Here is a 27,379-nt window from a genome sequence, read left to right as displayed (position 1 = left end):
CCCCTTGTTCCTCCTCTTTTCTGTTCTCCAACTGTCCTGAGGTCCTCTACCACACCCCTCTGCCATGATTCTTCACCTCACCTTAGGCCCAGATCAATGGAGTTCATGGCTGGTCATGAACTGAACCTCTGAAACCATGAGCCAAATTAACTTTGCCTCCTCTAAGTTGTTCTTTTTTTTTTTTTTTAATATTTTCTTAATTGTCAATGTACTTTGTTTATTTATATGCAGTGCTGAGAATTGAATCCAGTGCCTCATACATGCTAGGCAAGTAGTCTACCACTGAGCCACAGCTCCAGCCCCTAAGTTGTTCTTTTTTTTTTTTTTTTTAAGAGAGAGATAATTTTTTAATATTTATTTTTTAGTTTTCGGTGGACACAACATCTTTATTTTATTTTTATGTGGTACTGAGGATCCAACCCAGCGCCCCGCGCATGCCAGGCAAGAGCGCTACCGCTTGAGCCACATCCCCAGCCCCCTAAGTTGTTCTTTTCACGCATTTTGGTCACAGCAATGAAGAGTTGACTAATACAGAAATATAATAATATGGATGAATTTTAGCAATAAAACATGAAGCATTGTCCCGCCTCCCACCGACTCCCGGCTGTGCCAGAGTCGGGGGTCGGCGGCTATAAAGCTGGTAGTGGAGGGGAGGCGCCGCGTACGGTCTTTCGCAGCTTGGTCTTTTCCTGTGGTCACTACCGGTCACATCTGGCTCTTTCACCATGCCTGGGTCACTTCCTTTGAATGCAGAAGCTTGTTGGGCCAAAAGATGTGGGAATTGTTGCCCTTGAGATCTATTTTCCTTCTCAATATGTTGATCAAGCAGAGTTGGAAAAATATGATGGTGTAGATGCTGGAAAGTATACCATTGGCTTGGGCCAGGCCAGGATGGGCTTCTGCACAGATGGAGAAGATATCAACTCTCTTTGCCTAATTGTGGTTCAGAATCTAATGGAGAGAAATAACCTTTCTTATGATTGCATTGGACAGTTAGAAGTTGGAACAGAGACAATCATTGACAAATCAAAGTCAGTGAAGACTAATTTGATGCAGCTATTTGAGGAGTCTGGGAATACAGATATAGAAGGAATAGATACAACTAATGCGTGCTATGGAGGCACAGCTGCTTTCTTCAATGCTGTTAACTGGATTGAGTTCAGCTCTTGGGATGGACTGTATGCCCTGGTAGTTGCAGGAGATATTGCTATATATGCCACAGGAAATGCCAGACCTACAGGTGGAGTTGGAGCTGTGGCTTTGCTGATTGGGCCAAATGCTCCTTTAATTTTTGACCGAGGGCTTCGTGGAATACATATGCAACATGCCTATGATTTTCACAAGCCCGATATGGTCTCCGAATATCCTATAGTCGATGGAAAACTCTCCATACAATGCTACCTCAGTGCATTAGACCGCTGCTATTCTGTCTACCGCAAAAAGATCCATGCCCAGTGGCAGAAAGAGGGAAATGATAAAGATTTTACCTTAAATGATTTTGGCTTCATGATCTTTCACTCACCATATTGTAAACTGGTTCAGAAATCTCTAGCTCGGATGATGCTGAATGACTTCCTTAATGACCAGAACAGAGATAAAAATACTATCTACAGTGGCCTGGAAGCTTTCGGGGATGTTAAATTAGAAGATATTTACTTTGACAGAGATGTGGAAAAGGCATTTATGAAGGCTAGTTCTGAACTCTTTAATCAGAAAACAAAGGCATCTTTGCTGGTATCAAATCAAAATGGAAATATGTATACATCCTCAGTATATGGTTCCCTTGCTTCTGTTCTAGCCCAGTACTCTCCTCAGCAGTTGGCAGGGAAGAGGATAGGAGTGTTCTCTTATGGTTCTGGTTTGGCTGCCACCTTGAACTCTCTTAAAGTTACACAAGATGCCACACCAGGGTCTGCTCTTGATAAAATAACAGCAAGTTTATGTGATCTTAAATCAAGGCTTGACTCAAGAACTTGTGTAGCACCAGATGTCTTTGCTGAAAACATGAAGCTCAGAGAGGACACTCATCACTTGGCCAACTATATACCCCAGTGTTCAATAGATTCACTCTTTGAAGGAACATGGTACCTAGTTAGAGTGAATGAAAAGCATAGAAGAAAGTAAGCTCGTCGCCCCTCTCCAAATGATGACACTTTGGGTGAAGGAGGAGGACTTGTGCATTCAAATACAGCAACTGAGCATATTCCAAGCCCTGCTAAGAAAGTGCCAAGGCTCCCTGCATCAGCAGCAGAACCCGAAGTAGCTGTCATTAGTAATGGGGAACATTAAGATACTCCGTGAACTGCGAGACTTCACAGTGTGTTTGGGTTGGGGTGGGGATAGGGGAATGGTTGGAGGAAGGGAATGTCTAGGGACAATTTTAAAGAATTACACATTGCTTAAATTTTTATGTGACTGACTTAAATTTTTATGTGACTGTTGTGCTCTTGGATAAGTCTATCTGCCCAATTTGCTAACATGCTTCCTGTTGTGGTCTAGCCAATTCTAAATGTACTCGAATGATGTTAAGGGCTCTGTAAACTTTATACCTCTCTGGCCATTTATATGCATGAAATTTAGTTTTTAAATGTAGTATGAATCCTGTGCTTCTGTTAGAGGAAAGCAGAGGTACTAGTCTCCAATTTAATTTTTTTTTAATGTGTAAGAATTTTATACTTTGAACAACAAGATTGTTGAAAGTAAAAAAAAAAAAAAAAAAAAAAAAAAGCATTTTTCATTTTTTCTTCCTTTCTAGGGAAAGAACTTTTTTGGTTATGTGCAGGATAGTTATATCATGTTAGAATTATAACCTTCTTATTGTGTTTATTTGGAGATTAAGTATGATGTAAAGAGTCATGTTTGGGTATCAGATTGACAAGGGCGAACCTGAATTGTCAACTTAATTAGATTAAGAAACACCTAAGGGCTGGGGATATAGCTCAGTTGGTAGAGTGCTTGCCATGCATGCACAAGGCCCTGGGTTCAATCCACAGCACCACAAAAAAAAAAAAAAAAAAAAAGAGAGAGAGAGAGAAAGAAACACCTAAGAGGCTTCTGGGTGTGTCAATGTGGGTGTGTCTAGGAATGACTGGCATGTGGGACAGTGAACCGAAGCAGAGATCTACCCTAAATGTGGGCAGCACTGTCCAATAGGTTGGAGGCTTAGATAGAATAAAAGTTGGAAGAACAAGGAAGTAGCAGCAGATGCATGCTTGATTCTTCTTAGGTCCTTCACTCTTCCAAAGTGGCCTCTGCCAGTGATTCTCCAGGGAGTTTCCAGGCCAGACTTGGGTAGCATCATTGCTTCCTCTTGTTCTGAGGCTTCAGAATCTTATACTGTGCAGTTACTGGTTCCTCCAGCTCTCTAGCCTACAGATGGCCATTGTGGACTATCCAGCTTCATGGATGGATTGATGGATAAATAAATAGTTAGATAGATAGATGCATATAGATATATATCCTGTTGTTTCTGTTCCTCTAGAAAACCCTGACTAATACAGATATCTACAGAATATTTCACCTCAAACAGCTGAATTGGACTGGAATGTAGCTCAGTGGTAAAGCACTTGCCTCACATGTGTGAAGCCAAATAAAGAAAACAAAACCAAAACAAACAAACAACAACAACAACAACAACAAAAAGCTGAATTTACATTCTTCTCAGCAGCTCATGAAAGCTTTTTCAAAATACAACATATTCTAGTTCATAATGTAAATCTTAGTAAATACAAAAAAAGATAATAATCCCCATGCATTCTAGCAGATCATAATGGAATGAAACTAGAAACAAAAAATAAACAGCAAGAAAAATAATAGGAACTAATAAACACATGGAGATTGAACAATACTCTTTTAAATGAAGAATGGATCATAGAAGAAATCAAGAAATTCTTAAAAACAAATGAGAACAAAATAGAACATATCACAATCTCTGGAAAGTATGAAATCAGTTGTAAGAGGAAAATTTATATCGTTGAGTGCTTACATTAAAAATAGAGATCTCAAATAAGTAAGCTTAGGTTCCACCTCAAAGTCTTACCAAAGGAAGAACAAACTAATTTCAAAATCAATACAATACAGAAAATAATTAAGATCAGATACAAAATTAATGATATTGAGAATAAAAATACATTATACAGGATCAATGAACCAGGGTTGCAGGTGTACAACACCATGCCTAGCTTCAATGTTAACATCTTCTGTTAGTGTGGTACATTCGTTAAAATTGATGAATCAATATTGGTACATTATTAAATAAAGTCTATAGTGTATATTTGGTTTCATTCTATGTATTGAACATCTTATGGATTTTGATTTTTTCTTTCTGATACTGGGGATTGAGCCTGGGGGCACTCTGCCACTGAGCTACATCCATAGTCTTTTAATTTTTGTTTGTTTGTTTTGAGATAGGGTCTCTCTAAGTTGCTGAGGCTGGACAGGTATGGTGGTGCACAACTGTAATTTCAGTGACTTGGGTAGCTGAGGCAAGAGGATTGCAGATTTGAGGTCAGCCTCGGGAATTTGGTGAGAACCTGTCTCAAAATAGAAGGGACTGGGGATGGAGTTCAGTAGTGGAATGCCCCTGGGTTCAATCCCCTGTACCAAAAAAAAAAAAAAGTTGTTGAGGCTGGCTTTGAATTTGCAATCCTCCTGTCTCTGCCTCCCAAGTAGCTGGGACTATGGGTGTGTGCCACCACACCTATCACTGACCAAAGTTTGATGACATTTATCTAACATATAGTATCATGCAGAATAGTTTTATTGCCCTAATAATCCCTCATGATCCACTAGTTTCTCCCTTCCTCCATCCTCTGTAAATCAGATATTTTACTGTCCCTATAGTTTTGCCTTTTCTAGAAGGTCATGTATTTGGAATCACATCACAATAGCCTTTCAGATTTCTGAAATATGTATTTAAGATCTCTCCACATCATCATGGATTGATATTTTTTAATTTGAATTTGTGTGTGTGTGTGTGTGCTAGAGATTGAACTCAGAGGTACTTGACCACTGAGCCACATCCCCAGCCCTATTTTGTATTTTATTTAGAGACAGGGTCTCACTGAGTTGCTTAGTGCTTCACTGTTGCTGAGGCTGGCTTTGAACTCATGATTCTCCTATCTCAGCCTCCCAAGCCACTAGGATTACAGGCATGTGCCACCTTGCGGGCTGATTTGTTTGTAATGCTCAGTGATATTCCTTTCTCAAGATGTACCACACTTTATGTATTCATTTACCTACTGAAGGATACCTTGGTTGTTTCCAAATTTGGGCAGTTATGAAAAAAGCTGCTATAAACAAACAAACAAAAGAATACACATAACAAATTCAGGTGAGGATGTTGGGGGAAAGGTACACTCATATATTATTGGTGGGACTGCACATTAGTACAACTACTCTGGAAAGCAGTGTGGAGATTCTTCAAAAGACTAGAAATAGAACCATCATATGACCCAGATATCCCACTCCTTGGTATTTATCTAAAATAACTAAAATCAGCATGCTATGGGGATAAAAGGCACATCAATGTTTATAGAAGCACAATTCACCAAAGCCAAATTATGGAACCAGCCCAGTTGTCTGCCAACAGATGAATGGATAAAGAAAATGTAGTATATATGCATAATGAAGTTTTACTCAGCCTTAAAGAAGAACAAATTTGGGCTGGGGTTGTGGCTCAGTGGTAGAGTGCTCACCTAGGACATGAGAGGCCCTGGGATCAATCCTCAGCCCCACATAAAAACAATAAACAAAATAAAGGTATTGTGTCCAACGACAACTAAAAAATAAATATTAAAAAAAGAAGAATGAATATGTGGCACTTACTGGTAAAAGGACGGAACTGGAGAACATCATGCTAAGTGAAATAAACCAGATTCAGAAAGTCAAGGGTGAAATGTTCTCTCTCATATGCAAAAGCTAGAACAACATAAAGGACAAAAGAGAGGGAGGCAGATTTCATGAAAATAGAAGGGAGATCAGTGAAATAGAGGAAAGGGATGGAGGGGCAGGACAGAGGGACAGGAAAAGGGAGAAAATGAGGAATAAAATGGACAAAATTATGCTATACACATACACACATATCACAATGAATTCCACCTTGATGTATATCTATAAAGCACCAATTTGGAAAAAAAAGAAGGAAGTCCTGTAGAATAAATGAAGGGGAATAGGGAGAGGAAGGGGGTGGGGAGAATCAGTACAGATTGAAATGGAGCAAATTACATTTCATGCATGTATGATTCTGTCAAAATGAACCTTACTACTATGTATAACTATGATGCACTTTTTAAAGAAGTAAGTGATTCAGGTTTTGAGCATGATAATTCATGGTGATGCATGCCTGTAATCCTAGCAACTCAGGAGTCCAAAACAGGTGGATTGCAAGTTTGAAGCCAGCCTCAGCAATTTAGCAAGGCCCTAAACACATTATCAAGACCCTGTCTCAAAATATAAAATAAAAATGACTGGGGATGTAGCTCAATGGTAAAGCACCCCTGGGTTCAATCCCTAGTACAAAAAAAAAATGTGATCAATAAATTTTAGTCTTGGAAGCTCTTAAACAATTATTGTTATAATCATAAAGTATCTACTAATTCAAATGGATACCGATCAGAAAAGTGTCCCTAATCACTTCTTCAACCCCCATTTTCACAACCCCAAAACCTGTCTCAGTTCTTGTGGGTATCAACCATGTACCTTCCCAGTCAGCCGCAGGGTCTCATATTACAAAGAGGAATAGTGTATTGAAACTGAAGGCTCCCATGCCCCATAAGATACAATGATTTGATTCCTGAAAAGAATGACAGGTCTGTGTTTAGTGTAAATGATTCTTTGTCTGGGCTGTGCTGGTATTCGATAGGACCCACCCTCTGCAAGCCTGGAAGCACTGGGCATGGTGGCTTACCTGTAATCCCAGTGGCTGGGGAGGCTGAGGCAGGAGGATCATGAGTTCAAAGCCAGACTCAACAACTTAGTGAGGCCCTAAGCAATTTGGTGAGGCCCTGTCTCTAGGTAAAATAGAAAAAAAGGCCAGGGATGTGGCTCAGTGGTTAAGTGTCCCTGGGTTCAATCTCTAGTACAAAAAAAAAAAAAGAAAGAAAGAAAAAAAAAGAAAGGAAGGAAGCATGTGCCATGGGGCAGATAAACCACTGTTGGAAAACTTTAAAATGCTTAACTGATACAAGAGTGCACAGCCCGGTATCACAGAAGTTAGGCTGTAGACTTTCTTCCTTCTTAAGGGGTCTCTATATGTTACCAAAGCTGACCTTGAACTCCTGGACTCTTGGACATCCTCTTTTCTCAGCCTTCTGGCTAGCTGGGATTATAGACACACCCCACAGTGCCCAGCTAGACAGTAGTTTTTACATTGAAAGCTTTCTTATTAGAAAATTTCCATTCCAAATCACATAATTTCTCTGACTCAATTTAGTTCAATTGTGAATGTGTGAGGCCTGGATTTGATTGCCAGTACTGCAACAACAACAACAACAAAAATCCAAGTCATTTAAAAACAGTATAAAATGGTGCTGCAACACAATTCACAATAGCCAGATTATGGAATCAACCCAGATGGCTGTCAACAGATGAATAGATAAGAAAATGTGGTATATTTACAAACTAGAGTTTTACTCGGCCATAAAGAAGAATGAAATAATGTCATCTTCTGATAAATGGATGGAACCAGAGAACATCATACTGAGTGAAATAAGCCAGACTCAGAAAATCAAGGGTCAAATGTTTTCTCTCATAAGTGGAAGTAAGAGCAAAATAAGAGAAAGAAGGTAGTTGGGGAGGGGATCAGATATCATAAGACATAAGGAAGATCAGTGGAGTAGGAGGAGAAGGAGAGGGAGGGAGGAAGGGAAAGGGGAAGAAATATGGAATGAATTCAACAAAATCATGTGATACACATTTGTAAATATACCAAAGGTAATTTCATCTTTATATATACATAGAAAAAACATATAAGGGGCTGGGGCTGTAGCTCAGTGGCAGCATGTGTGAGGTACTTGCCTAGCATGTGTGAGGCACTGGGTTTGATCCTCAGCACCACATAAATAAATAAATTAATTAATTAAATAAAGACTTGCTGTCCATCTACAACTATATTTAAAAAATAAAGAAAAGAATGGAGTTTTGTGAAAGTGAAAAACAAACAAAAAATGTTTATCTTATTCTTTGCCTTCTGGTATGCAATTATAAATTTGTAGGAGAAAAGAAGTACCAATCATAAATAAATAAAGGAGTGAAAGGAAGATCATCAGAGTAGAGGAGGGAGAATAGGAGGAGAGAGAAGGGGAGGGAAAATGGGGGGAATTTGGATTGAAATGAAGTTTAAAAAATAGTGCTACAAAAGTGTACAGACTAGTATCACAAAAGTTAGGGTCTTGATAAGCAAAAAGAGACCACATACTTGGGAGGCTGAGGCAGGAGGCTTGCAGTCTGAGGTCAGCCTGGGAAATTTAGTGAGACTCTGTCTCAAAATTAAAAATAAATAAATATCAGTGGTAGAGCACCCATAGATTCCATCCCCAGTAGCATGCAAAAAATTATAAAATGAATATAAATACTGATCATTAACCCTATTGCTTTGCTAGTAAATGAAAGACTGGTTCAATGGGCTGGATAACTAGTGGGTTCCAGTTTCCTTTAGTTGGAGCACATTGGTGGAGATGTGTGACTGGGGAATTAAATATGCAGTTTTTCTTTGGGCTGCTAACTTGATTGGAGAGCATCAGGCTCAAGTCATTAACATAGAATTTGTGCTTTCTAAATTAACTAGAAAATATGGGTATAAACATCATAGCTCACTCCTAATTGCAATAAACCCTCCTTATTTTGCTTGGGATTTCAAAAAAGAAAATAAATCATATTTTTTGATGTGTGTGTATATATATATATATATATATATATATATATATATATATATATGTATATATGCATAAAGTACATACATTCATATACATGTCTATATAATTATACAGAGAAAGCACACGAAACACATGCAGAATTGTGTGTTGTTCACATGGTTACTCAGTGAAACATATCCTGTGTTCCGTGGACCTTCTCTTCAGGTATTTCAAGTTCGAATCTGAGAAAGGACTTGATCTCCTACGCGCCTTAGATTTGCTGAACCTCTGTCGGAACTGAACAAATGCGCGGACCCAGTTTCCAGACCGGCTTATTTATACTGGTACCTGCCCCTTCCGGTTGGGAGGAGCCCTTAGGTCTGGGGAAGGTATTTGCTGACGTACCCGGAACTGTTTCCAAGGTTTCTTCAGGTTTGGGAGGTTGCTCGGCGGCGAGTTGTGGGAGCCAAGGCAACCGGGAATCTTCCCGGGGTCACAAGAGCGCCCCCTTGGCCCTCAGCTTCGGGGGCACAGCTGCGGTAATGGCTCCAGTGTCCAGTTCGCGCAGCCCTGAGCGGGAGGCCTCTGGCTCCGGAGGAAGACGCCGCAGTTCGTCGAAGAGCCCCAAACCCAGCAAATCTTCCCGCTCCCCGCGGTGTCGCCGGTCTCGCTCGCGTTCTTGTTCTCGGTCTGGTGACAAGAATGGCCTAAGTCATCAGCTGGGTGGTCTCAGCCAAGGTTCCCGAAACCAGTCGTACCGCTCGCGCTCGCGTTCGCGCTCTCGAGAGCGGCCCTCTGCGCCACGGAACACCCCTTTTGCTTCTGCCTCCTCGTCCACGTATTATGGAAGCTACTCACGCCCCTACGGGAGCGACAAGCCGTGGCCTAGCCTTCTGGACAAGGAGAGGGAAGAGAGCCTGCGGCAGAAGTGAGTGAGCTCGCCGCATCTTTTCTTGTATGAGCCCCCTCACCTTTCGAGTCCGATTTATCGTTCATTGTGTTTCTGACTATTCGCATTTCGTTCTACCTGTCTTGCACCCATTTTCGTCCCTTTCTTCATTCCACTCACGGCAACCTTGTATTCTGCCTTTATTTCCCATATATTTTCACTTGTCGGCGGGTCCCTTTATACAGCGCCCTATTTTATCGCTGTCCCCTTACCCGCTCCTGGCTTGTTAGCAGACGTCTCCAAGAGCCTCAGATCTACCGGAATTATAGCATTTACTTGGCTGTGTCATTATCAGTCGTGAGCATGATTTTATTTCTCACAAACTGAATTCATGGAAAGAAGGATCACTATTCTGTTGGTTCCAGAATTCGACATGCAATCAATCATTGCTTGAGTGGAGAAACAGACAAGTTTGAGATAACGGAATATATCAATGGAAATGTTTTGTACGGAATTGGAAAGAGTTGAAATTAAGGATTTATATTGCACAAGATAATTACATGAATGTGGGGGAGGGAAGTGATCTGCTTAGCTGTAGATGTAGTTACCTTAAGAAAGATCTGGGTAAGTGGTCTCAATCTTGTTGGTGAAAAATGATGTCAAGGTGAGATTGGGTCTCCTCTAATAAGAATGAATATTGGAGTGGGAAAGTGCCTGGTTTAAGGAAGAGGAAGAGGCTTAGAATCATTGCTGTGTGACTCACAATATCTAATATTTATTAAACATTACGTGTTGGGCATTGTACTAAGCCATGCACTATGTGTTTAAGAAACGAGACGTTTGAAAGTATTACAGGCATTGAGGGGCAAGTTAAAGTTCCAACAGTTGGGAGATGGCTTCATGATTCTTTTTCTTCCAGCAGTGGGAACTAATAAAGTATAGTGATGAGAAGGACAGGCTCCAGAATCAGACTGCTTGAAACCTTTGTTATCCACCTAATAGCTGTGCAGCCTTGTGAAAGTTAATTTAACCTCTGTGAACGTCATTTCTTCACCATTATAAAGATGCTGAGGCTGGGATATAGCTCAATGGTAGAGTGTTCACTGAACATACTTGAGGCCCTGGGTTCCATCCTGAGTATTGGAAAAAAAAAAAAGCAGGGTGAGGGTATGGGGGTAGATAAAATTAGTACCATGTCTTTTAAGGTTGTAATAATTTAGTGCCTGGAACATAATAAATATCCCATAACTGTTAGCTATTAGTGCCTCATGCATGGAAGCAGAAAATAAAAACAGTCCTGAATTAGGTTAAAAGACCTACCCAAGTTAAATTGTTCAGAAAAGTATCCATAGAATATATCACTCAAAAAGCAAATGGCTTCTTTTTTTTTAAATTTTTATTTATTTATTTATTTTTAGTCATACATGACAGTAGAATGCATTTTGACATATAATACATACATGGAATGTATATATATCAGCAAATGGCTTCTTGCTGGTGAATCCTCACCAAAAAATGTCAGAACTGCTTAAGTGATTTTTTTTTTAATTTTAGTTATAGATGAGCAAAATACATCTATTTATTTATTTTTGTGTGGTGCTGAGGATAAAACCCAGTGCCTCACATGTGCTAGGCAAGCACTGTACCACCAAGGTACAACCCCAGCCCCATGCTTAAGTGAAATTTGCATTTGTACATTTAGAAGATAAATAATTTGTCTTAACAGTGCAGATGAAGCCAGATGGCAACAGGTATAAGAACAGGACTTTATGTTCTTCAGAGTCTTACAGCATTCTTTCCCCTATATTTGTGTATTCTAAATACAGTTACAAGTATGGCCCCTTTGGGGCTGTTTCTTCAAAGTGGCAAACCCTTTGAGACTGACTATAGCTATATCTTTTCCCCTGAATAAAGAAGTAAAAAATTCAAACCAATTATGTTTATTTTGAAGGATTATTAAAAACAAATGGAATCTAAAACAGCTAAACTTTGAGGAACTGAGCCTTAGGGTTTTTTTTTTTTTCAGTTTATGAAAAAGCAAAAATTAAAACAGAATAAATCACAAACATCATAAAACAAAATAATTAAACAATTTTAGTGTCCTCCAAAGAACAGAGAATGTACTCCTTTTCCAAAAAGGAGCTAAAGGGAAAACTGAGGGAACAAACCTGACATCTCATTGAGTATAATATTTGCCAAATAATTTTTTCTTTTATTTTCAGAACTCCCTTTATTTTCTATTTCTAATTCTTCATTTTTATTTTCTTGATTCTTAGCTTCCTGAAAACTGAAGGTTTGACTAAATCAAAAGAGACTTCTTTTTTAATCATGCATGAACAAAGTTATTTCAAAATGTAAAACATTCTGTCACATATTACAATGAAGTGATCAATTAGAAGCTGTGCCATGCACTTGGCATAGGGATGCCCTGGACAGTCTCCCAAGCTATTGTTTCTTATCCAGGCACTGAGGCTATCTGTAGTTTGTACCATTTGATAGTATTACGAGAACATCAACTCCTATGTGATTAATTTCCACTTAAACCAGGTTTTTATTAACTTTTAAAACATAAGGAAAGTCAGGTGTGATGGCAGGCTCCTATAGTCTCAGAAGCCTATGAGGCTGAGGTAGAAGGATCACTCGACCCTAGTAGTTTGAGGCTAATCTGAGCAAAATAGGGAGACCCTGGCTCTAAAAAGAAAAAGTATAATAAAACATTGGGAAAATAGGATTTAACTGGACTCTTGTTGAATTTGATTGTACATTTAGGAAATAATCCATCCATAAGTTATAATTTAAATGTTTATATCCTCTAGGAGATTAAGTGAGAGAGAGAGGATTGGAGAATTAGGAGCTCCTGAAGTATGGGGACTTTCTCCAAAGAATCCTGAACCTGAGTAAGTGATTTAAAAATATGTTATAACATTAATTTAAATCCTGTTCTATTGTGAACTTTTTTTTTTTAAATACCAGAGATTGAACCCAGGGGCGCTTAACCACTGAGCCATGTCCCCAGCCCTTTTTTATATTTTATTCAGAGATAGGGTCTTGCTGAGTTGCTTAGGACCTTGCTAAATTGCTGAGGCTGACCTTGAATTCATGATCCTCCCAACTCAGCCTCAGGGTGCTGGGATTACAGGTGTGCACCACTACGCCCAGCTCTGTGAACATTATGGTTAAGCAAAGAACTTTACATCTCAGGTTTTTTTTTTATTTTCTTGTGATTTGTGCTATTCTACTCCTACGTCTTAAAAATGTATAACAAGCTTGGTACTGTGGCATATGCCTTAATCCCAGTGACTCAGGAGGCTGAGACAGGGGGATTGCAACTTTGAGGCTAGCCTCAGCAATTTAGCCAGGCCCTAAGCAACTTAGTGAGACCCTGTCTCAAAATTTAAAGAAAGGTGGGGGTTGGGGATATAGCTCAATGGTAAAGTGCCTCTGGATTAAATTCCTAGTACCAAACAATAAACAAATAAAATAAAAACAGAACATATCTAAGGATTAAACATGTTGCTAGTGGACTTTAGCATGCTAATTGTTCTGTTTAAATTGTAATCCATGCATCTAATTTCCTATTTATAGAAAGGTTCATTTTTTTAAAAAAAAAATTTATTAGTTATTGATGGAATTTATGAATTTATTTATTTATATGTGGTGCTGAGAATCGAACCCAGTACCTCACACATGCTAGGCAAGCACTCTACCACTGAGCCACAACCCCAGCCCCTAGAAAGGTTCAATGTTAATATACATTATTTTGAATTATTGTTCTCCACTAACCCAGTTTCAGATTGCATGGCAGTTTATAGCATTACAAAGAAATTTCTTTAAAAATGAACATCAAAAAAGAAAGAAAATAAATAAAAAAATGAAAATGAATATACTGGGCTGGGTTGTGGCTCAGTGGTAGAGTGCTTGCCTAGCACACTTGAGGCACTGGGTTTGATCCTCAGCACCACATAAAAATGAAATAAAGATATTGTGTCCACCTACAACTAAAAAAATAAATATTAAAAAATGAGGGCTGGGTTGTGGCTCAGTGGTAGAGCGCCTGCCTTGCATGTACAAGACACTGGGTTCGATCCTTGGCACCACATAAAAATAAATAAATAAAATAATGGTATTGTGTCCATCTGCAACTAAAACAAACAAATTTAAAAAATGAATATATTAGTATGGATTTGTTCAGCTGATTTTCCTATATCCAATACTATCTGAAGGTATGATGCTTTTTCCCCTTATTTTGTTTCTTTTGGTACTACTCGTAAGTTTTTTCTTCCCTCTTCTGTATTTCTTTGTCTACTTTAATTTGAATTGAGACAATTAAAATTGCCTGACAGGTAAACCTATAATTTGTGGCAGGATGAAAAGCATTATTATCTGAAACTTGAGGGCTAGATGGGGTACTAGGGATTGAACCCAGAGCACTCTACCACTGAGCTACATCCTCAGCCCTTTTTATTTTTTATTTTGAGTCAGGGTCTTGCTAAGTTGCTGAGGCTGGCCTCAAAATTGTGATCCTCCTGTCTCAGCCTCCCTAGTACCTGGAATTGCATTTGTGCACCTCCACACATAGCTTGAAACTTGTTCTTATAGATACCTTTGGAGAAAGCTTAAAGAACCTGAACTCAGAGAATTAGAGTTGGAAAAAACTCTAGAAATAATTTTCTAGACAATTCCTAAATTATTCCAGGTTTTATTTTCAGAGGAAAAGATTATATGATGTGGAAACTCTTCTTCTGAACTATTATAAGATTTTATTAATTCTCACTTTCAGAATTCTCTGCAAATGAATGAAATCTCTTTAAACTAGTTTATTAGGTTCTTCCTGCTGTGGGGAGACAGAACAGTTGTTGCTTTATCATATATCCTTTGCACACTTTGAATAAAATCCTGGGGCAGGGAAGGTAGCTTAGTGGTAGAGTGTTTGCCTAGCATGCTTGAGGCCCTGGATTCTATCCTTAGCTTTCCAAAAGACAAAAAAGGTAAGAATAAAATCCTAAAGTCTCCAGGCACAGTGGCACATGCTCAGGAGGCTGAGGCAGGATCATAAGTTCAAAGCCAGCCCCAACAAAAGCGAGGCCCTAAGCAACTCAGTGAGACCCTGTCTCTAAATAAAATTCAAAACAGGGCTGGAGATCTGGCTCAGTGGTTGAGTGCCCCTGAGTTCAATCCCCAGTACCCATCACCCCCTCCCTGCCCCCACCCCCCCAAAAAACAATCCTGAAGTCTTTCCATAGCCTATCTCCAGTTTCTTTCATCTTTCCTTATGGTTTCTGTTCCTTTTTCCCTGTGGTTTCTTCTGAAATTGTAGATTTTTCTGTGTTTTGTTTGAATAACACTTTATAAACTCTGTAGAATGATGGAAATGCAAGAATTTTTTTTATTATGAAGGTAGTAGACCCTTGAAATATGCTCTTACAAAAATGGTCCTGTGCTTACTTTTATGGTTCTTAGGCAATCAGTGTTGTTACTGAAAATTTTAAGGCTCTGTTTAATACTGCTATGGTCCATATTTCATCACTTTTCTAATTCTTACAACCATTTTCTTTAAATTAGCTCTGATGAACATACACCAGTAGAGGATGAAGAGCCAAAGAAAAGCACTACTTCAGCATCTAGTTCAGAAGGTATTTTTTAAATATAGAACTTTTTAATTGATTTTATTTTTTTAATATTTATTTTTTATTTGTACACAATACATTTATTTTGTTTATTTACTTTTATGTGGTGCTGAGGATCGAACCCAGGGCCTCGCACATGCTAGGCGAGTGCTCTACCACTGAGCCACAACCCCAGTCCCTTTAATTGATTTTAAAAAGTAAGTTTAGGGGGGCTGGGGTTGTGGCTCAGTGGTAGAACACTTGCCTAGCACGGGTGAGGCACTGGGTTCCATTCTCAGCACCACATATAAATAAATGAATAAAATAAAGGTCCATCAACACTAAAAAATATTTTTAAAAAGTAAGTTTATAAGTAGTTGAACATTGGACTTTGCTTTTATTCAGATTGCCAATCATCTATTCCTTTTCAGTATTTCAAAAACAATAAAATTGATGTTTAGAAATACTTCTTAGGAAATTAGTTTTTTTTAATTTGTGTTTCCTACAGATGAAAAGAAGAAAAAAAAGAAGTCTAGTCATTCAAAAGAAAAGTCTAAGAAAAAGAGAAAGAAAAAATCATCTAAAAGGAAACACAAGAAATATTCTGAAGATAGTGACAGTGAGTCTGATTCTGAAACAGACTCCAGTGGTAAGCAAACCAACATCATTCTGCAAGCCTTTCTTCAAAAGTAGTTCTTTTTTTTCTTAAAATTTATTTAGAAGGACGTTGTTAAATAATAATAGCCAAAAGTTTCTGAATGCTCCTTGATTTTATGTAGGCAGCCTGCTGTGTGCTTTATATTCATTACTGCTATTTAGTCCACACAATAGCATCTAATAGATGAGGAAATGGAGGCACAGAGCAGGTAATAAGTACCACACCCAAGGTCACATTTGGGATTCAAATGTAAACTAACTGACTACAAATTGATTGTGCATAGTTGTACATAGCACAGGGAACCCAAACCAACTTGGGGTTAGGCTGCAAGATGTGTGGTGCCAAAGGAAACCATACAGGGCTCCATCAGGGGAGAGCTCTTTTTGTGTAATTAGCATGCCCAGTGGGCTCCACCTCTGTATAATTTTTTTAAAAGGCATGCTATAAAGTACTCCCTTCAGGTTGGCTGCAAGGTACCCCATCTGGGGTGGTACTTCACAATAAGCCACCAAAAAGGTGGCTTTAAAAAAAGTTTACTGTTTATCCGATTTATTTTATTTTTTTGGTGGTGCTGGGGATCAAACTCAGGGCCTTGCAAATATTAGACAAGCACTCCATCAACTAACCGAATTTATTTTTAAATGTGTTCCAATTTGAGCTGGTTTTGTGGCTCAGTGGTTAGAGTGCTTGCCTGGCACATGTGAGGCACTGGGTTTGATCCTCAGCACCACATGAAAATAAATAAATAAAGGTATTTTGTTTATCTACAAATAAAAATATTTTTTAAAATGTGTTAAAATTCAACAGTGTGATATTATCTTATTTTTCTAATTATATTCTTACCTTTTTGTTTTCCTAATTTTCTGTAAATTTGTATAAAAGCCACATTTTTATACCCTCTCCTGGCTGATATATGACCAGAAGTTGCCTCCTTTGGGGTTGACACATTATATACAAGTGTTCCCATTGTCATTTTTCTTCCTTACTGCTGGAAGAGTGAATTCTCTTAAAGTGCAAATCTAGGGCTGGGGTAGAGCTCAGTGGTAGAACCCTTGCCTAATATGTGCAAGGCCTTGGGTTCTATCCCCAGCATCACAAAAATAAAACCAAAAAAAAAAAGCATAAATCTGAGGATGCCGATCCCCTACCTAAAATCTTTCAGTAGCTTTCCCTAGCCTTCAGGGTAAATTTCAGACCCTGATTGATCAGAATCCCATGTTCTTTCTCTTGACCCTGTCACTTGGTACAGAGGGGCTCTTTGCCTACAGCACCAGTCTGTCCCTTCCTCCAGCTTCACTCACTCATAGCAACCATGGGCATAGAGTACTTTTGTAATAAACTGATATTTTTTTAAACTAGCTTAAGAGTCACCTTTTCCTAGCCAACTATTCTTCAAACACCCTCCCCAAATCAGTCTGATTTCAAGATTCCTCTGTCACTCTGGATTATGTTTATCTCTATACCCATCTCTCTCCTCTATCACACTGAGCCACTAGAAAATATTCTCTGTACCACAATACCATATTTTCACCTTTTTTTATCATGAAAATCTTTATAAACATTCAGAAAAGTAAAGAGAATAGCATGACTGATAGTATAATTAATACCATATTCTTATCCAAATTTAACAATTGTTAGTATTTTTGACATAATTGCTTCAAATATGTTTTTGTGTTGGTGCATTATAATTATACAGAATAGTAGGACTCATTATGCCATATTTGTACATGTGCATAACACAATCACATATGGGTCTTTTATTGAGATAGTCAAAGTAAGTTACAAATATACTTTGATGTAAATATTTCTATATGCATTTTTAAAAAGTAAGGACATCTTTCTACTTAAACACAAAACTGTTATCTCATTCAATGAAATTAATAATACTCTATATCGCCTTATACCTAGTATGACTTTAATTTTATGTTCCCAGTGCCTAGTACAGTTTCTGGCAAGTTGCAATAAATACTAGTATGAATTAATTTCTCTGTAACATCAAATGGTATAGCAATAAGACTTCATCTACTCAAAAGTATTAGGGTTTTAGAATTTAAAATTGTTTCTAATTATAATGTGTTTTAATTTACAGATGAAGTTACAAAGAGGAGAGCAAAGAAAACTAAGAAAAAGGAAAAGAAGAAGAAACACAGATCGTCAGTTTTTTTCTATAATGTTTTAGTGGAAAAGCTAAAATGTGTATAAAATTATATAAAACAGTATGATTCCCCTATATACTCATCACCCAGTTTGAATTATTTTCAACTCATGGGCAGTCTGCACTATCACCTATTGTCTTGAAACTAATCCCAAATATCATTCCATCCATAAATAGCTCACCTTTCTCTAAAAGATAAGCATTCTTAAAAAAAAAAAAAACACACACACACACAATGTTCTTATCATGCCCAAAATATTTAACAATAATTACTCCATTCTCAGTAGTTTTTTCTACAGTTTATTCAAAGCAGAATCCAAATAATGTCTATAAATTGTAATGATTATATTTGTATAGTGTACTTCAGCATGCTCTTCTGACCTCTGTATTTCCCATACAATAATAGATCTAGAGACTTGACAAGCTTAATTTGGGCAGCTTCATAGGTGATGCTGTCTACTTCCATTAGGAGACAAAATAATGTCTGGTTGTCTCTTTTTGCTATATGAGCAGCCATTGGTTGTTATTGTCTAATCCTTTACTTCATTAGGGTTTGCAAAATGATGATAGCCTAATTCTGACTTTCCTTCTTCATTAATTAGGTAGAATAATTCTATAAAAGAAGCTTGCCCTCATCAATTACTTAAATATCCTGAAGTATAGTTTATATAGCAATTATCATTGCTTTGTTTTTTAAAATAATGAATTGGATTTTTTTAGTATTATGAGCTCAAAAAATGTAAACACATTTAATGTATTTTAATTCATTACAAAGATATTATTAGTGCTCAAATTGGTAAGAGCTGTTCTTAAGCTGTTTTATTTCTGTTGTCTTTCTACAATATAAGAACTATATTTCATTGTTCCCTTTAATCTCTTTTTAAATAGTGAAACATGATTTGGGTAAATATTAGAAAATTTTTAACTTAAACTTCTCTAACAAGTTTGAATTAGCTTGGAAGTCATTTTCATTACTGACTTAAAAAATTAAAATGTCTTTTAACATGGGAATATTAAGTGAATTTATATCAAATTATAATCCCTACAGGAAGAAATATAAGAAAAAGAAGTCTAAGAAGAACAGAAAAGAATCTAGTGATTCAAGTTCTAAGGATTCTCAAGAAGAATTTCTAGAGAATCCCTGGAAGGATCGATCAAGTAAGTTCTTCTGATAGACTTTAACTCAAACAGATGAAACAGTAAAGTAACCATTTGGTCAAAATGTGAATGTGTTTCTGAATATCTTTCATGCAGAGGCTGAAGAACCCTCTGATTTAATTGGCCCAGAGGCTCCCAAAACACTTGCTTCTCAAGATGACAAACCTTTGAAGTAAGTTTCAGTGTATTTATAATATCTAATGTACCTTTCAAAAAGTATGGCTGTAACTTACCTTGCCAAGCTTATCCCCCTCTACTCCCCAGGTTCCATATGACCTGGACTACTAAAAGTTCCCTTTGTTTACAGTACATATTTCCACTTTTGTGCCTTATTCATCTTGTTTCTCCCCCCAACTTGCCTTTGCTTCTTATTCCTGCCCTGTTTTCTTCCCTATCCCCAATTTCTTCCTGTTAAAATCTTTATCCTTCAAAGCCCTTTTCAAAAAGAGGAAGCATATGCTGATTCCCAATACTTCAAGTAGTTGTAATTTCTACCCCACTTTAATCCTTACAGCATATTCCATTCTTTTATGGAAGACATTTTTTACCATGTATTATAATTATATCCTTATTAATATGTAAACTCCAAAAGAACAAAGATTATTTTTATATTTCAAGCTTTGGGTTTAATAGGTATGCAAGAAACATTCACTGAATTAAATGAAGGGATAATAGCTTTTAAAGTCTCTTTGAATCAAAGGTAATAGATACTTGTTTCTAAATAGCATTATTATTAGTTATAAGTCTAAAAATATTAATTTTAGAGATATTATTTCTCCATTTAGGGTTTTTTTGTAAGGGAAAAAGAGAAAGGGAATGAGTTAGAGGAAGAAGCAGAAATGGCAGTACCTGTAGAGATAAATAAACCCACAATTATAAACCCTGAATTTACACTCACTAATATCAGTTCTTTTGTTTAAAATATGTATGCGTTTCTGAGTTAATAATGTAGGTCAAAGTGCATTGTTCATTAATTAAAGGAATTCACATTGGGCTTCCCAGCACACTACTGCTCAGCACATTCTTGTTGTTTGAAAAAAATGTTTTGTGCTCTCTTTAGACGATTAGTTTTATTATATTGAGATGGTTTTTAATGGACCTTTTCTGATTCTGAATTACTTTGTAGCTATGGCCATGCTCTCTTACCTGGTGAAGGTGCAGCTATGGCCGAATATGTAAAAGCTGGAAAACGTATCCCACGAAGAGGTGAAATTGGCTTGACAAGTGAAGAAATTGCATCATTTGAATGCTCAGGTTATGTAATGAGTGGTAGCAGGTATGTTCTTGGCATTGAATTCAATTTCCATGATTAGCTCTTTTCCTTTTCCTTCTACAAGAATAATATTTTGGTGATTGGAAATTGGAGTATAAATATTGGTTTGATATTGGCTTTTTGGTATAAACATACTTAGCTAACATTCCAAGTTTATATAAAACTTAGTCTCAAACTCAACTATAACCCTAACTTTGAAGAATCACTATTTCCTGTGTCCTTTCCTAGTTCATTTTTTGATACAGATATTTTATCCACTGGAAGATATAGTGAAGTTTAACTATCTATCGTAGTTCTACAAGGAATGTGGCATTTTAGTAGTAAGAAAAACATTTGCACAAGAAATGTTTCTTGGTTTTTGAGCTTGCTTCCAGCTGTCAATGTACCCAGTTTTATGGTAATGAATAGCAGAGAAGGATTTTGAAAGATGTCAGGTTCAGCATGCTGAAAGGAATACAAAATTAGGGAGAAGAAAGCATAGTAACCAGGAAGAACAAGGAGAGTAAGGTAATAGGGCAGTAGTACTAAAATCAAATTGAAATTTGGATTCTTTAAAACTTACTTCTTTAAAAAGTAGATAACTAGGGCTAGGGTTGTGGCTCAGAGGTAGAGCACTCGCCTAGCATGCGTGAGACACTGGGTTTAATCCTTAGCACCACATAAAAATAAAGATATTGTGTCCACCTATAACTAAAAAGTAAAAAAAAAGTAGATAACTATTTTGAAACGACACTGGAAGCAAATATTTGCAGAACCCCTAAAGCACACCTTCAGAATCTTGGGAATTCTGAGGACCAACATGTGAAACATCATTTCAGAGACCTAGCACAGTAAGACAAGGAAAAGAAACCAGAGGCATAAGGATGGGAAAGAATGATATACCACAGTCATTTTTTGTGAAGTATATGTTTACATAAAAAATTCCAAAGAATCTTTAGTTGAATTATAAGTAATAGAAGGGTGTAACAAATTGTTGTATATAAGGTTACTACACACAAGTAAATTGCATTTCTATATACCATCAAAAAGCAACTACAGAATGTAATAAAATAAAAAAAGGAAACATCTTTTATAATAGTGTCAGAGAATACAAAGGACTGGGGAATGAATCTAACAAAAGATGCCCCAAACCTCTACAGGGAAAACATTATTAAGAGACATTAAATAAGACCTAAATGGTGGAAAGCTGCCATGTTCATGGATAGGAAGGTAATATTTTAAAGTTGTCATTTCTTACCAAATTGATCTATAGATTTGATAAAATTCCAATCAAACAGTTTTTCATGAAACTTATCAAACTGGTTCTCAAATATATTTATTAGATGAAAAGGCCAAGAAAAGCCAAGTCATTTCTGAAGAAGAGTAGGGAAGGTTAGATTTTCTCTACCAGAGATGAGAACTTAGGAAACTACAGCACTTTAGAAAGTACAGGAGAACACCAAATTGCTCATTGGAATAAAATACAGAGCCCAAGGACAACCATATGTGTATGGGACTTTGGTGTATGAAAGATATGGCATGTCAGATCAGTGGAAAAGAGGGAACTATTTAGTAAATGGAAAAAAAAAATGGTTATCCATATGGAAAAAGATGAAAGTAAGACCCTAAATCATCATATATGAAAGGCAGGGCCACTAGATTAAGGACTCAAAGAGCAGATATCTTTTAGACCTTGGGATGAAGAAGTATTTTCTAAAGAAAATAAAAAGCCTACTGACCATAATATATATTGATACATTTGCCTAGGTTAAAAATAAGAATTTGTGTTCATGAAACAATGCATTAAAATAAGTAAAAAGACAAGTTTCAAACTGGAATGATCTTAGAATACACACAACTCATAGTTGAGAAAATTTAAAGAATACCTGTAAATAACACAAAAGAAAAATAGGAAAATGACACAAACAGGCATTTGTCAAAAGAAATAATACATATGCCCAATATACACTTAAAAAGATATTCTTATTATTGGAAATAGAAATCAAGAATTTAATGAAATACCATTTTACACCCATCTGATAGACAAAAGTTGAAAGTTCTAACAATACTAATCATTTTAACGAATGTGGACCTATAGGCTCTCTTAAATACTGCTAGTAGAGCTGGATGCAGTAAGGCATGCCTGTAATCCTAGCAGCTCAGGAGGCTGAGGCAGGAGGATCATGAGTTCAAAGCCAGCCTCAGCAACTTAGCGAGGCCCTGTCTCAACATAAAAAATTAAAAAAGGTCGGGGATGTAGCTCAGTGGTTAAGCGCCCCTGAGTTCCATCCCTGGTACCAAAAAAAAAAAAATGGTATTATTAAGAAAAGATTAATGAGGATATTCTGTGAGAAGAATTACTGAGAAATTAAGCCAAAAATAAAATTATCTCCAGGCATCGCCGAATGGAGGCTGTGCGACTGCGGAAAGAGAACCAGATCTATAGTGCTGATGAGAAGAGAGCCCTTGCATCCTTTAACCAAGAAGAAAGACGAAAGAGAGAGAACAAGATTCTGGCCAGTTTTCGAGAGATGGTATACAGAAAGACCAAAGGAAAGGATGACAAATGAGGATTTTCCGATTGCTCAGCAGATATTTTTAATAACAAAAAAGAAAGCCTGGGTTCCATACATATACACAAAAAGATTATTATGCTCTGAAAAAGCTTTACAGTGCTACTGTGCCTTCTATTTAACTCTTTCTTTATTTTGGATTGACTTACAACTTTCTGGTTTAAAAATCCAAAATATGAGTGAAATCCTACTGTATTAGGGGAGGTGGCATAGAGAGAAAGAATCAGTGAGATGAGAAACCTTAATCACATGCCATGGTTCGGTGCTACTATTGGCTCTACATGATGCTCTCCCCCATCCCACTGAACTTGTGGGAAATGATCATTCCTCTGTGTTGAATGTGTTATAAATGGACTTGATAGAAGCTATATAGGAGGCTATTTTTGTTAACAAAATGAAGGCTTTGCTGAAAAAAGAAAATCTGGAATTTGAAAACTGACTTGTATAATGCAATATACAGTCTGCCCAGGAATTAATGTAATTTTGGTTTAAGTCCCTACCTCCATTCTAAAACTAACAAGCCAACATGCATACTAGCCTATGGATTTGTTGAATTGAAAATGTGAACATTAGGTGGAATTCCTAATAAATTACTTAAAAATAGTTATTTTAGGGGCTGGGGGTATAGCTCAGTGGTAGAGCAGCAGGTGCTTGGCATGTGTAAGGCCCTGAATTTGATCTTCAGTACTGCAAGAAACAAAAAGTTCTCTCAAATATAAAGTCTTGGGAAATTTATTGCTATGCCAATATAAATTAGTATTTCTAAGTTGTACTTTAATGATAAGATAACATCTAAAAAGAGTGAGAGTCAACTACGGTCAAGAGTACTGATGGGAAAAATATAGTATTTTAACTTAGTTGTTTCAAATAGATGTAGATAAAATGATATTAAACTTTTTTAACCCTATCCTTTATGTAATAGGTAGATTTCATTTTAAGCATGGTTAAAGCTTTCAGTTTATGTTTTTATATCTATCATTCATTTTAATTCTTAACTTTGTATAAAAGGCCCTTATTTCATCACATTTTTTAAAGTAAAAATTGTGATCATAATATTTTTCCTTCCCTTATTTTGTTCAATTTTAGTTAGGTCACAAGTGTAAAAGGGGAGGGGCAATGGAAATTTTGACTTGTTATGGTTGGAAACTGTTTGATCTCTGTTGTTATTATGTACATAGGATGAATTTAGGTTACTGGGTGATGGGTAAATTCAGACTGTGCTATTTTTAAATGCCCTCTCTCCTTATAATAGTTTAAAGTGGTTTTTCTTTAAGGAATTTATAAGTAAAGCAGTCATATTTCATAGTATAGAGCACAGGTTTTTCTGTATGTTCTAAGAAAATGTCTACTTTTAACCCACAACTACTGAACTAAACAGCTGTCGCATGTAACAACATTCATGACCCCTGAACTTGAAGGGATTTGTATTTATCCATTTTGCTGAGCCTAATAAATCTGTAGTTTCCTAAAGTTAAAAAGGAAACTAGAGCTGAGCACAGTGGCACATGACTGTAATCCTAACAACTCTGGAGGCTGAAGCAGAAGGATCACAAGTTCTAGGTCAGCCTCAGCACTTTAGCAAGACCTTGTCTCAAAATAAAAAATAAATAAATAAAAAGGGCTGGGGATGTAGCTCGGTAGGAAAGCAACCCTGTGTCCAGTCCCCAGTATTGCAAAAGAAAAACAGAACCAAGTTCCCAAACTTGTTTTAATCCATTTACTTCCTTATAAAATAAAACCTAAAGTTTATAATTCCCACTTAAAAGTTTTATTCTCTAAGGACGTTATTTTTTTAAAAATATTTTTTACTTATAGATGGACACGATATCTTTATTTATGTTTTATGTGGTGCTGAGGATCGAACCCAGTGCCTCACACGTGCTAGGCAAGTACTCTACCACTCAGCTACAACCCCAGCCCCAGGACATTATTTTTAGTTGGCATGGTAGTTTTAACAGTAGCAATTTTGTGATATCCAAATATTGTGAATTTTTATTTGATTCTTTTGTGTCCTCCAGAGAGTAGATGCTCAACGACTGTTTGTTGAGTAAATGAAAGAAAAGGTATTTATTTCAGAACCTTACCATTCCTTTCATCGGGGTTTGTATAGGAAAGATCTGCCAAAGAATTGTTTTGGTAGCATATTCTTTGGGGAAGTAAAGGGAAGAATAAAAGGGCTAAAAGTATTTCATTTTCAGCTTATTACAGTTAATGCTTCAAACTATGCTTAGTCACTTGAGCCATCAAGTCAATAGTAAGGCTATTGTATTTTAAATGTATATATATATATATATATATATATATATATAGTTCTCCAAGAAAACTTATCTAGTTTCCCACCTCATGTCTATTGCTCTGATAAGATTATCCCTCCTTTTTAATTTATTGTACAAATATAATAGTAAAAAAATAAGGAAGAAAAATTACAGTTCCTTCCCATCAATTATCATTTGTATTTTGTGTTTCTTTCCAGTGTTTGTCTTTGTAAATATGTATTCTAAAGTACTTGTAAGTAGTCACTCAGAGTATAATGTAATTTTGTCTTTGGTGTTTTAAAATTTGGCAACCAGACAAGGGAGTCTCACAGGAAAATTAGAAACAAGTGATAATCTGGTGTGAGGATAGGAAGACAAAAAATAAGTGAGGGTAGTAACTGAACCCATCCCTGTGTCATTATCCTCCCACCCCCATCCTCAAGCCACCCAGCTGCTAATGTAAGTAAAGTGGTAAGTTGAGGAAGGCATCATGCCAGGTTGCAGAGTTTCAAAATGTATTATTTAGCAGTGAGATTTAACTCACTATAAATGAATGGGCCTATGAGGAAGGGAACCCTTCAAACTGGTTATACTATAAACTGTAAAACTGTTGCCTTGTTTTTTTGTTTTTGTTTTTGTTTTTTTTTTTTTGATTCCCACTTGTGTCCATAAAAGGTGTGTCTGGGCTGGAGACTTAAGTGCAGAGGGGAAACAAGAAGCCAAGTACTAATCTTAGTTTGGTCTGAGAGGTGAATTTTAGCACCTCTCTAAATTCAGCTCTGTGCTTGCAAGGATCTAAAGGATGCATAGAGGGATAATAAAATCTTTTAGAAACATACTAGTTAATCTGCTAATGTGATGGAAGTTGAATGGAAAAATGAATGCAAAAAATTACAGCTGGATTGTATGCCGCAAGTTTATTATTCAATAAATATTCTGTGGTTCGATGTGCTGTATTGTATTTTTAATATATTTGGATTAGAAAAACAATCCTAAAACATTCTGTAAGATTCAGACAATTGAATTTAGAAGGTGATTGACTCCATTAAAAGATTTTTGGCCTCAATAATGTCCCTCGGCCATTTTTCTCGAAAGCGAGCCATTCCTGGTCTACAGAGGAAGAAAAACAAACACCAAATGCTTTTAAAATTAAAAAAAAAAAAATTGAACCAGGGATTTACTGTTATATTCCTAGTGAGCAATAAGCCATTTTTTTTTGCCAGGGAGAGAGTAAGTAGAGAGGGTGGCAGGGTTCTCTCTATTCGTTACTGTTTTTTGGACCCAATCAACAAAAGGATTAATGAGCTTACATGTAAAGATCTTTAAGAGAGCTACTATACAGATAAAGGGATTATTTAATACATGATATAACTCCATGTAATTTTGAAGTTTCTTATAGAAACAATAGACATGACTGGCTTTTTTACCCACCCTATTCCAGCAAATAATCCTCAAGTTTCTAATTATTATTATTATTATTTTGGTGGTGCTGGAGATTGAACCCAGGGCTTTGTGAATTCTAGGCAAGCACTCTACCAAATGAGCTATATCCCCAGCCCCTCAAGTTTCTAATTATTGCAAAACCAGACACTAAGGAAAAGTGTTCTAGACCAATGGCAGAATTCTAGTTTTAGTTCATTCTAATAGGGTAGGTCCAAAGAAGATAAATGACTATTACGTGAATTATCTGGCTGTGGGTCTTCTGGATTCCTGGAGTATAATGACCTTTTCCCCACCCTTTCAAAATATGTCTCCAAATGTTCATTACCTTAGAACTAATGAATGGCCCTCAAAGATATAAGAGACATCAATGGGTGTATCCTAAGAGAAAGAAGGACAACTGTCAGTGTAGACTGAACATACCAACTCTTAATTCCCTCCCTACTCTTCTCTAGATACTCTTGAATTTCCAGAATTCATCCTAATTATAAAGTGGGAACATCTAAGTGGTAGTTCTTTGTCACTTCAAATCTATCTGAAA

The 27,379-nt window shown here is 36.8% G+C and overlaps 1 protein-coding gene and 1 pseudogene across 1 annotated transcript; both read left to right on the top strand.

The window, feature by feature from the left end:
* Positions 1-722: 722 nt before the first annotated feature.
* LOC124076853 (hydroxymethylglutaryl-CoA synthase, cytoplasmic-like) lies at positions 723-2,689 on the top strand (annotated as a pseudogene).
* Positions 2,690-9,254: 6,565 nt separating this feature from the next.
* On the top strand, positions 9,255-26,345 carry Nkap (NFKB activating protein). The gene is made up of 9 exons (XM_046420944.2): positions 9,255-9,780; positions 12,558-12,638; positions 15,304-15,374; positions 15,856-15,996; positions 18,095-18,158; positions 19,209-19,318; positions 19,415-19,490; positions 20,445-20,594; positions 22,966-26,345. The coding sequence occupies exons 1-9, from the start codon at positions 9,395-9,397 to the stop codon at positions 23,138-23,140; spliced, it is 1,254 nt and encodes a 417-aa protein (XP_046276900.1). The 5' UTR covers positions 9,255-9,394; the 3' UTR covers positions 23,141-26,345.
* Positions 26,346-27,379: the final 1,034 nt, after the last annotated feature.

This window comes from Marmota monax, unplaced genomic scaffold, assembly GCF_021218885.2.
Source record: "Marmota monax isolate L192 unplaced genomic scaffold, Marmota_monax_Labrador192_F-V1.1 WCK01_AAM20220418_F8-fsc00155, whole genome shotgun sequence".
NCBI classification, from domain to species: Eukaryota; Metazoa; Chordata; class Mammalia; order Rodentia; family Sciuridae; genus Marmota; species Marmota monax.
Note: the sequence above shows the minus strand (reverse complement) of the source record. Positions and strands in the feature narration are given on the sequence as shown.